Genomic DNA, 12,271 nt, shown 5'->3' with positions numbered 1-12,271 from the left:
TTAATTAATAACTCATCCCCTAGATTGGAAACTTTATGGGACAAATGGAGTGGAGACATTCCAGCTTTAGATAGAGAAGACTGGGAGGACTGCCTAGAAGGGAGTATCAGGCTGTTAATATCTTCTAAAGATAGGTTGATACAAACGAATATCTTACACAGGATACACTTCACGCCCCAGAGGCTACACAGAGTCTTTCCGGATAGGTCACCACTTTGCCCCAGATGTCGCTCCTCTGTGGGCTCCTTCTTGCATATGTTCTGGACGTGTCCGCGCATATCGCAATACTGGTCTGCGGTGATGGACTGTATCAATGCACGGCTTCAGCTGAGTGTCCCGTTGACAGCTGAGCTGGCTCTCTTGGCTATACATGATGACGTTCAGAGGCCTAGACACACCAAAACCTTGATTTCGCTATTGTTCTTTTATGCCAAAAAGCTAATTCTTATTAAATGGATCTCGCCTCTCCCGCCTACTAGGAGAGCCTGGGAAAAGGCTGTGGATGCTGTACTACCAATGTATAAATTGATTTATGCTAGTAGGGGCTGCCCGCAGAAATTTGCACGGGTGTGGCAACCGTGGGTGGGCTCAATGGAGTAATTGATTTTGTTTCTTGTTCTCCTAACTCCTGGAGGGGTGAGGTGCGCGGGATACCTGTCTTCCTAGCTCGCCTCCCCCCCCCCCTTCTTTTTTTCCCCCACCTTTTCCTCTCCCCTACTGCTGCCCCCCTCTCTTTTCCCCCCCCCCCCTTTCCTTCTCCTACATCCCCTTTGCCTCCTCCCCCCCCCTCTCTCTTTTTTTTTTTTTTTTCTTCTTCTTTTCGCATGTCCTCCATCTGGGGTGGGTGACTCCGGTGGTAGTAAGATGGATGAATCTCTGGCTTTTCGTTTTGATATGTGATATACTCTACATCTGCGCTATGTACTGTTACTGTGTACTACTTGTCAATGCTTTGTTCTATCTTTAATAAAGACCAACCCTTTTTGTTAAAAAAAATAAATAAAATAGTGCAGAAATATATTTGGAACCAAAACACAATCGTAGACAGAAATAAAGGCAGTAATATTAAGATTACACGGTCTACAAGGAATCTCATAAATGAGGCTCTAGTGGATGGGGCTTGCAACTATCCCATCCTCTCAGCGAATGTTAAAGCTACTAAAAAGTATTTTTTTTGTCAAATTTGAATAAAGCCTTACAAAGAGACTATGTTAAACCAGGTATAATAACTAACTGAACTACATTTAGTTTGCTAGAGGTGTTTTTTTTGTTTTGTTTTTTTTTTACCCTTTTTCATCCTTCTTTGAAGCTCAATGCTGCCACTTAGGATGGATTCCCTGATGGTGACAACAGTAGACCATACCTTAGTGTGGCAAAGACTACTTACAGTCTCCACTGAATGCCCATGTGAAAGGATGAAAATGCAGGAGTACAAAAGGAAGTGCCTGAACAAGGCCCTTCATGGTAGGTTTACCAGGTATCCTTTAAAGAAAAGCTGCAGATGATGAAACGACCTATTCTGGATTCTGAGGCTCAAAAGCCAAAGCATAGGAAATCTGAGGCAAGAGGTTTATGAAAATGGCTTCTATGCTACTACTACTAACAAAGGCATTTGCCTAATTTACTCTATAATAAAAGGTCTGCATCCATGAGGGTAACCTTGGAGTTCACTCAAGAAAAGTTGAAGCCCTCCACAATGAAGGGGGTACCAACCACAAAAGACTTCTGGAATATTATAAAATTTGAACTTTTGCAGCTCAATGTCTCCTTGTCCTGTCTTCAACGGGACAGGAAAATTGGGGTGAGGGTGAAGTTGTTAATATTCACGTCTGCTTCCTGTCCCCTCACTGGCAGGAGCAGTCTTTTTATTAGTTGACAGAGGAGACAAAAATGCCCATCACGATAATCTTCCACCAAACATAATAAATAAGATGTTTGGTAATGCACACATTAGGTTGTTTACCTTATCCCTCTCTTTCTCCTTTAGCTTGTCCATGGAGCGTTTCAGACCCTCTTCCAATAAGTCAATTAATCTCACTGTGTCACCTGACCTAGTTTTAAATTTTTTCCTGAAAAATAAACAAAAATAAAACAAAAACAAACAAATTGTAAGTAAGAGTACTCATCTGGTAAAATGGAAGGATAGTCAAAATTGCTTCAAATTCCAGATTATTTTTTTCCTTACACGACTGATCTTATCAGAGATGAAAATAACAAGATAACGTGGAAATGTGTAATTATTAGCTACAGTCAACCACAAAGTAGAAAAAATTATTTACAATGGTTATATGCAGGTCTTTCTGGAAGAATGTTCTTTTGCATAGCCTTACTATTTGACCTACTGTATGTATCCACCTTAACCCATTTCTATATTTTAGCAGAGGCATCAGTGATTAAGGTTTCCCTGCTGTAGTTTTCTACCCTCTTCCAAAGGCCATAAAAAATAAAAAAATTAAAACACCCAACATGTAAGTGTTATGGTATGTCCAAACAGCATGTTGCTAAGAATACCATACATACAAAGTACATTTAAGGGAGTAAGACACAATTGGCCATAGGAAAATGATGGACAGAGCAGATATTTGTCCCTTGATGGGGCTTAATGACAGACTCTGGTCAAGGCCTGCTTGCAGTAAAAGGTCCTAGGATTTGACACATTGGCACCACTAAAAAATTATTTTCAATCATGCTGATAATTAGGGCAAGATGGGGGCTTGCAAGCTAAATCATAGTGGATGTGTCAGCTACAGTCAAACCCTGTTCTTTTAGAACCAGGGCTTCAATAGCTAAGCCATTGACTGATGAGGATTGATCAGAGAGAAAGTCTGGCCAGAGTGGCAAAAACGAGGGGGCATATGCTGGTTGGGAAAATTAGCTTTGAGTACTGGGACCTTCTTGGACTGTACCAGTTAAAAACCCCTGAAGTTGTGGCTAGACCAAAAAACAAACCACAAACTAGAAGTCCCCTGACTGCTAAAATCAGATGGTTGAGCTAAGATGGGGACATGAAGATGGACATCTTTGCCATCCCCAGAGGAAATTCTACCTTTTATGCTTCAGCAGTGCCATCTACAGACGCCAAACAAACTTTAAAATGTTCACAAAATATTCAGCTATCTGGCTATATCTTTTCAGTTTGATATCTTTTACAGTTTTTCTGAAAAAGCTGTTTAAGTTTAGGGATTATTTCAGGAAATTTTATTGATTAAACAGAGTGTGTATTGGGCTACTTAGAGTGATGATGTCATAGCTAGAGCACAGAGCCTTAAAAAAAAAAAGTATCTTAGTTCCTTTTATTTAAATTGCTCTCACGCCCACGAGATCTACTTGTCATACACAATTTATACATCAAAACGTAGTGGGGACGGAAATTATTCAGACCCATTAAATTTTTAATTCTTTGTTATATTGCAGCCATTTGCTAAAATCATTTAAGTTATTTTTTTTCCTCATTAATGTACACACAGCACCTCATATTGACAGAAAAACCCAGAATTGTTGATATTTTTAAAGATTTAATAAAAAAGAAAAACTGAAATATAACATGGTCCTAAATATTCAGACCCTTTGCTGTGACACTCGTATATTTAACTCAGGTGTATCCCTTTGACTTCAGGCAACTTGCATTGACTTCTATTACAGAAGTCTTTTGCAAGTCCAGCTGAAGATATCATCTGCCTTTTTTATCAGCACAATCGGCCGATGCCGATTAATTAAAAAACGCCAAATATCGGTCGACCTCTAGTCCAAAATAATAGGATACGTTTGTACTCACCGTAAAATCCTTTTCTCTGTAATTCACCAACCGACACAGCTCCTCTCATAACCATTGGGTTGTTCTGCCCTATTACTAGGAGATACTAGGCATTAATTGTAATAGAACTCTTAGTTCCACCCAGGGGTGGTCCCTTGGGCAACAACCCTACACCCTGCCATGCAGTCATCAGTACGTCAACAAGCAGTAAAACGTAAAGAAAAAAAAGGAGGGGTGGGTGCTGTGTCGGTCGGTGTATTACAGAGAAACGGATTTTACGGTGAGTACAAAAAATCCTATTTTCTCTTATATTCACCGACCGACAGCTCCTCTCATAACCATTGGAATGTCCCCAAGCAGTGCCAAATGAGGGGTGGGAAAACAGCATAAAACTTCATTCACCGAGCTAAGTGGGAACTAGTGAAACGCGGAATGTAATGCAACAGCGCATTAACTTAACAGTACTGAAAAAAAAAGGGAAAAATATTGCATATTCAATTGCAACTATACGGCCACCTGCAAGAATTTGCGGCCAAAACCTTCTGGGCCATGCTGGTGCTACCAGTATTACCGATTTTCTTTCCAGCTTGATCCTGCAAAGAACTTGAGGTAGCAACTGAATCAGGGAAAAGTGCATAGATCAGTAAAAACGGATGCCACGGGGTCGCCAATGCATCTGTTCCATATGCGAGTGGGTCCCCTGTCCTGGATGCAAAGTTGACTAGCTTAGTGTTGAATCTGGACGCTAGAAGGTCTACGTCCGGAGTCCCACATCTTTAGCAAACAGCCTGAAACACCTTGGGGTGAAGAGACCATTCTCCTGGGAATAACTTCCGGCGACATAGATAGTTCACCTGCCAATTCTCTACTCCCGGAATGAAAACTGCTGATAGGCATGGGACATTCTCTTCTGTCCCATGTTAGAATCTGGTTCACCTCTCTCTGAGCTGAGAGACTCTTGGTGACCCCTTGTGATTGATATATGCCACAGCCATGGCATTGTCGGACTGGATCCTGGCAGGACAATTCTTTAACCTGAAGGTCCAGGTTTCTAGAGCCAGATACACTGCCGGAATCTCTAGGATGTTGATGGGCAAGGCTCCTACTCCCCAGCCTGAAAGGCTGGCATCTGTCGTTACTACCTTCCAGATAAATGATCTGAAGGATTTTCCCTTCAGGAGGTTCCAAGATAGTAACCACCAACTGAGGCTTTGGGACACTCATGGGGACAGCCACATTGGCAAGTCCAAAGCTTGAATCGTTTTGTTCCAAGCAGACAGAATACTGTTTTCAGTTTCAAATGGAATTGAGCATAGGGAACTGCTTCGAATGAAGCTACCATCTTCCCTAACAACCTCATGCAAAGGCGAATTGAAGAATTTCTCTTCGACCTGATCATCCTCACCAGCTGTGTCTATGATCAGGCCCAGATACTCCAGCCTTCTTAGTGGCTTTAAGGAGGATTTCTTTAGGTTGAGAATCAAACCCAAACCTTCCAGGTAACTGCTTGTGATGGCTACGCCTTGCTTCAAGCAAGCCACTGACTGGTCCATTAACAATAGATCATCTAAGTAAGCCAAGACAATTATGCCCTGTGCCCTTAACCTGACTAGAGGTGGGGCTAATACCTTAGTGAATACCCGAGGTGCTGTAGCAAGCCCGAAGGGCAAGGCTATTAACTGAAAATGCTTCTGTTCTACTTTGAACCGCAGAAACCTATGGACAAGTAGCTATGCATCTCTGATGTCGATGGACGCCAGAAGTTTTTCTCCTTGCACTATGGAAACAACTGATGGATTTTCAGGAACCAATTTAGATTACGTAGATCTAGACTGGTCTGATATCCCCATTTGGCTTTGGCACCATAATTAGGTTTGAGTAAAACCTCAAACCTTGCTCTTGTTTGGGAATCTGTCTGATCACACCTTGAGCCAATAATCGGTCTAATGCTTGCAACAGGGTTTGCCTTTTCCCTGGATCCTTGGGAACGTTTGATCTCAGAAAATGAGATGGTGGAAACTCTCAAAGCTCTAGCTTGTATCCTAGAGACACTGTGGAGAGAGTTCATTTGTTCTGAATCTCCCTTTGCCAGACTTCTGAGTACATCAGAAGTCTTCCCCCCCACCTTGGTGAGGGGAGATGCCTCTTCAAAAGGAGGTCTTGTATTCTGCTTTGCAGACTTGTAGCCTCAGGTCTTCCTTTATGCCTGGTCTGATGGCAGAGGCCAAACTGTTTAAATGAAAGACACTTATATTTTCTTTTGACTGGCAAAAGAGTACTATGTCCGCTGAATCTGAATAGTGAATCTTTTTTCAATAGGATAGAGCTTTGCGAGAAAAAATGCTTATTCGGATGATCCCATTCGGTATAAATAAGCTTTTTTAGTAATGCGTGGATGGGAAGCGCATGCAAAGGCTGTAAAGGCTTCAAAGAACCCAAGGAAGAGACCGGCCCTTCAGCTAACTCTGTTAGGGGTAGCATGCAAGTAGAACGAACCATCTTTGCAAGCCTCTGTACTTCAGACTGTGAAGTAGGGATCCTTGGGAACTTCAAGTATTGTTTCCTCCGCAGAGAAATAATCACGTCTTTTCCTCCCGAACATCTGAGGGCAATAACCCATCTTGTCCCCATAATTCTCTTGGACCCTCCACTGACTGTAAAGAGTCTAAGGTGGGGGAGGGGGATCTAGGACGCTTCCTATACACTGGATGGAGGATGCGATTAAAGCTGCTAATCTTCCTTCTAAGCCTTGCAAGGCAGAGGAAAATGCATCTTCAGTCAGGGGCTGAAGTGTGTGAAGCAGTTGCACCACCACTAGCTTCCAATGACTCACCCTGGCTTGCCATGTCTGATCTCTCCGAATAGAGGAAGACAGTATGGAGGCATAACTGGGATTCCCAGCGCCTGGGGGGTGACACCTTAGGTACCTTTACGGTAGGTCTGGAAGACATAGTGCAAAGCACTAGCAGAGGTACACACAAAATAACAGTTCTTTTGCTACTAACAATAGTTTTTCCTGTCTGGAAATGCCTGTTTACACCCTTACGTGCCCAGCGCTCTGGTGTCTCTTAGTGTGACAGACTGCCTCTCTTCAGTTAAAAAGTCTTTCTGAAATGAGAGTGTCTGTGATATAAAGCCTCAGGTGGAGCCTAATTGGCATCCTCAGCGCTTCCCCTCAGCTATGCGGCGAGTGCTGTGTGTGTGTGGACATTACATCCATACATAGCGCCATGTGACCTTGCGGACATGCCCCTCTGCGTTCTCAGGCCCTGCCAGGGACCCGAATGGCCAACACAAAGTAAGGTGAACATACTATACACCTCTACAAGGGGGGAGGAGGGGAAGAGGGGAAGGGGAGGGGAAGAGGGGAAGGGGAGGGGAAGAGGGGAAGGGGAGGGGAAGAGGGGAAGGGGAGGGGAAGAGGGGAAGGGGAGGGGAAGAGGGGAAGGGCAGGGGAAGGGGTTCTGTCAGCAGATTTTTTTTTTTTTTTTTAAAACTACATAAGCATGGGGCATTAACCAATTTTACTAGGTGGAAGTGCTGGATTGTAATTAAACCATGCAGCTAAAGCAGCTGCGTCAACCAATCAGCCACCGCCCATATAGAAGTTTATACACATCTCTGTATTAGCAACTGCTGTATTTTTTCCGAATCCCACAAGATCTATAGTAAGAACCCCCTCTGCCGCTGGGACCACACATGTTCTGAGACAGAGCTGCACTAAGACACATCAGAGGTAGTGTAAGTTTATAAGGCATATAAGGTATATTGAAGGAAAAAGCAAAGCTTCTTCCCTTACCTTGTCATCGCTGCAGGATACTGCTGATTTAACAGACAGATCCAACTTTCACCCATCACGGTGGGCTGCGTTTAAACACGCTCAAAGACTGGGGCCCTTTTAAAAGGGGTTCCGCTCCTTTGGGCCTTGTATAGCACCCCTCAGGACAACTTTAGGAAATGTAGCAAGACCAAAATGCGTCTTGGTTCCTAGGGTCCAGCTCTCAAAGAGAATCATTACAGGCAAAACCTCGTTCTTGCATCAAGGTCCAGATACCATCCTATGGACTCAGTGGCGAGGATTGATCTGATTGTGGAGGTTTCTTTAAATCCAGCATGGATCCCTCCTGGAGCTCCGCAGAGCACATCTTCACTCGTGACCAACACCTTAGACACTGGCGAAAAAGCTCAGTGCTCCTGGAAGGAGGAGGGGTTATATAGGGGAGTCAACTTCCTGTATTGGTTATACCAGTGTCAACACCAGAAGGTAGGCCTATAACCCACCAAGTAATTACTTGAGAATCTGTGTCCTATGATGTACGATAAAGAAAAGCAGTTTTACCGCGGATCTGAGAGTCTGCAGCTTGTCTGAAGGGAGAAACACTCTCGCTTCCATGGAGTCCAGGAGCAAGCCTAGGTACTCCAGACGTTGGGTCAGTATAATTACTGACTTCTTTAGGTTCAACAGCCACCCAAATTCTTGCAGGGACTGCATGGTGATCACCACATCCTCCTCTAATTCTGAGGCGGAAGATGCCCTCAGGAGGAGATAATCTAGGTATCCCACGATCACGATCCCACGTTGCCGCAGTAATGCCAAAACTGGAGCCAATACCTTGGTAAAGACTCGGGGGGCTGATGTCAGACCAAAAGGAATAGCCACAAACTGGTAGTGGGCTTCCCCGACTGCAAACCGCAGAAATTTTTGATGCCGAAGGCATATGGTATGTGCAGGTAGGCATCCTGGACGTCACGCAGACCCCTTGCTGGAGTGCAGCAACTACTGAGCGAACTGATTCCATTCTGAACCTCTGCACTTTTACAAAGTGATTGACGGCTTTAAAGGTCCAAGGTTGGACGTACCCCTTCCTTCTTGGGAACTACAAACAGATTTGAGTAAAATCCCTGGAAACGTTCCGATTCCGTAACGGGTACAACCACCCCGTGACTCAGCAGTTCCCTTACTGCCCCCAAGAGGGCGTCCTGACGAGCCGGGGATATGGGTATGCTGGAGGGGAAGAATCTGTTTGGTGGCCAAGGGAGAAACTCTATCTTGTAGCCTGAGGAAATCAGATCGCAGACCCATTGGTTGAATAACCGAGAGGACCACCGGGCTGCAAACGCCCGAAGGCGACCCCTCACCTGAGACATGGGTGGGGGCAAACCTTCATGCGGTAGCACTTTTATTCGCAGGCTTGTTAGGCTTGCGGTTCCAGGGACGTTTTATCCATCAGTGGTCGTCCTGTTGGGCTGGGGACATTTTGCCAAAGCTCCGGGCGGGTGAAAAAGCCGTTTGTGAATGGGAAAAGAGGGCCCTTGCCTACGGCATGGCTCCTTAGCCTTCCTGGCCTGTGGGAGTAGTGTACTCTTAATGGTGGCATTTTTAATAATGTTATCCGCAATTGTCAAGGAAAAGGTTTCTCCAGCTCCCTGGCCTGACTGAAATCCACCAGCACAAGGAAGAGTTTGGCCTCCACCTTATGTGCTGGACACAGAAGTTGTAGGGACTCACCCACACAGTGTTTTTTTTTTTTTTTTTTTTTTTTTTTTTTTAGAGAGGAGAGGAAGACAGAACTCTTCCCATTTGACTTTCTTGATCTACTTATACAAGGAAGACCCAAACAGATGACTGCCTTCAAAAGGCAACTTCTTAAGGCAGTTTGCTGCAAGGAAGTTCTGCTGACTAGCATTTATGCCAGAGAATCCTCTGCATGTGTACAGACAGAAGTCTCAGCTGGTGTAGGGATTTTTAGTGCCTACAAACCTTCCCTGCCTGCAGAGTACAATTTCACAGCAGGAGAGATTCGCCCATACACTGGCTGGGGAAATCAATTGATTTTTTATTTTTTTTTCACTGAACCTGCTGGATGAAAAAATAAAATAAAATAATGTAATCACATATGGCTTGTGATTCGGTAGTCAGGGTCCACAAATTTTAGAAGAACAGGTAGTAAAGTACATAAGTCGCATCGTAACATGTCAAGGTAGTAGTAACACAAAGAGAGATAAAAGAAAAGACAAAAACAATATACTATAACGGGTACTCAATAAGCAAGTGAAGGGCACGATGCGGCAAAAAGTAATCACATATGACACAGAGGCGTAACTAGAACCTTCAGGGCCCAGATGAAAGAAACCATGATTAACCCTCCCAAACCCCCTTCAATCCGAGTCATGGGCTTCCAAATTTTGGGAGGGTGTCCATCTTCCCAAAACCGTGCTTCCTGAATCACCTTTGCGACATGCATCCAGCGCAATCACAGCGGCCCTTTACCATGCGATCAGCTGATCACATGTAAACAGACTTGCAGCTCGCAGCCCTTTCCTCCCATGCTGTGTCTGTGTTAGGAAAGGACTGCCGATAACTGTCAAGAACGTCAGTAAATTGTTTACACTGATAACCAGTGCCCCAATCATAAGTGCTCATCAATGCCACCTATTAGTGCCCATCATTGCTGCCTATCAGTGCCCATCACTTAAACCTACAAGTGTTTCCTATCAGTGCTCATTAATGCCACCTATTAGTGACCATCAATTCTGCCTATCAGCACCACCTATCAGTGCTTATTAATGCCGACCTAACAGCATCAGTGCCATCTATCAGTACTCTTTAATTCTGCCCAAAGCCCACCAATCCTGCCTGGGGCATTCTGCCTATCAGTGTTCCTCAGTGCCCATCAGTACCACCTATCAGTGCCCATCAATGCCACTTATTAGTGCTCATCAAAGTGGCCAATCAGTGCCTCCTATCAGTACCCATAAATGCCTCCCTATCAGTGTCCATCAGTGCCCATAAATGCCTCCCATCAGTGCCCATAATTGCCTCCCATCAGTGCCCATAAATGCCTCCCATCAGTGCCCATAAATGCCTCCCATCAGTGCCCATTAGTGTCTATCAGTGCCTCCTATCAGTGCCCATCAGTGCCTTCTACCAGTGTCCATCAGTGCCTTCTATCAGTGTCCATCAGTGCATCCTATCAGTGCCCACCAGTGCCTCCTATCAGTACCTTCCATCGGTGCCCATAAATGCCTCCTATCAGTGCCCATAAATGCATCCTATCAGTGCCCATTAGTGCCTCCTATCAGTGCCCATTAGTGCCTCCTATCAGTGCCCATTAGTGCCTCCTATCAGTGCCCATCAGTGCCTTCTATTAGTGTCCATCAGTGCCTTCTATCAGTGTCCATCAGGCAATGCCTTCTATCAGTGTCCATCAGTGCCTTCTATGGGGGCCCATCAGTGCCCCCAAATGCCTCCTATCAGTGCCCATAAATGCCTCCTATCAGTGCCCATAATTGCCTCATATCAGTGCCAATTAGTGTCTCCTCGGTGCCCATTAGTGCCTATCAGTGCCCATCAGTGCCTCCTATCAGTGCCTCCTATCAGTGCCTCCTATCAGTGCCCATCAGTGCCTCCTATCAGTGCCTTCTACTAATGTCCATATGGGCCTTCTATCAGTGTCCATCAGTGCCTCCTATCAGTGCCCATAAATGCCTATCAGTGCCCATAAATACCTCCTATCAGTGCCCATAAATGCCTCCTATCAGTGCCCATAAATGCCTCCTATCAGTGCCCATCAGTGTCTTCTATCAGTGTCCATCAGTCAATGCCTTCTATCAGTGTCCGTCAATGCCTTCTATCAGTGCCCATCAGTGCCTTCTATCAGTGCCTTCCATCAGTGCCTTCTATCAGTGCCTTCCATCAGTGCCCGTAAATGAGTCCTATCAGTGCCCGTAAATGAGTCCTATCAGTGCCCGTAAATGAGTCCTATCAGTGCCCGTAAATGCCTCCTATCAGTGCCCATAAATGCCTCCTATCAGTGCCCATAAATGCCTCCTATCAGTGCCCATAAATGCCTACTATCAGTGCCCATTAGTGCCTACTATCAGTGGCCATTGGTGCCTACTATCAGTGCCCATCGGTCAATGCCTTCTATCAGTGTCCATCAGTCAATGCCTTCTATCAGTGTCCATCAGTCAATGCCTTCTATCAGTGTCCATCAGTCAATGCCTTCTATCAGTGTCCATCAGTCAATGCCTTCTATCAGTGTCCATCAGTCAGTGCCTTCTATTAGTGCCCATTAGTACCTTTTATCGGTGCCCATCAGTGAATGCTATTAATGTCCATCAGTGCCGTCTGCCTTCTCCAGACAGCACGACTCTGAGCGGAGATCGTGTCTGTCATGGAACAGTAGCACAGAGACACCGGCATTAATGTTCTATTTGCCCGTCCATCCTCTCTTGCAGGGGATGAAAGAGGACACACAGCTGATCTCACTGCTCACCCTTCTCCCCCCTCCCCATACTGTGTGCTCCATGGGAAATGTGAGCTCCTTAGCTTCACACTTGACTGCCCGTGGAGCACACGGGAGAGAGGAGAGGGGAGAAGGGGGAGCAGGGAGATCAGCTGTGTGTCCTCTCTCATCCCCTGCGAGAGAGGATGGACGGGCAAATAGAACATTAATGCCGGCGTCTCTGTGTTACTGTTACATGACAGACACTATCTCCGCTCAGGGCCGTGTG

General features: G+C 45.2%; 1 protein-coding gene across 2 annotated transcripts in view; it reads right to left on the bottom strand.

Moving 5' to 3' along the window:
* RARS1 (arginyl-tRNA synthetase 1) overlaps positions 1 to 12,271 on the bottom strand; it is a 187,700-nt gene that overhangs the window by 55,007 nt on the left and 120,422 nt on the right. For both annotated transcript variants that reach the window (XM_077473486.1, XM_077473487.1), the window contains one exon: positions 1,964 to 2,069. In XM_077473486.1, coding sequence (XP_077329612.1) covers positions 1,964 to 2,069 — 106 coding nt within the window. The remainder of the gene's footprint in view (positions 1 to 1,963; positions 2,070 to 12,271) is intronic.

The sequence above is a fragment of the Lithobates pipiens genome, unplaced genomic scaffold, assembly GCF_037356315.1.
Source record: "Lithobates pipiens isolate NorthernLeopardFrog02 unplaced genomic scaffold, aLitPip1_a1.2 Scaffold_8, whole genome shotgun sequence".
NCBI lineage: Eukaryota > Metazoa > Chordata > Amphibia > Anura > Ranidae > Lithobates > Lithobates pipiens.
This window is presented reverse-complemented; position numbering and strand designations above follow the sequence as displayed.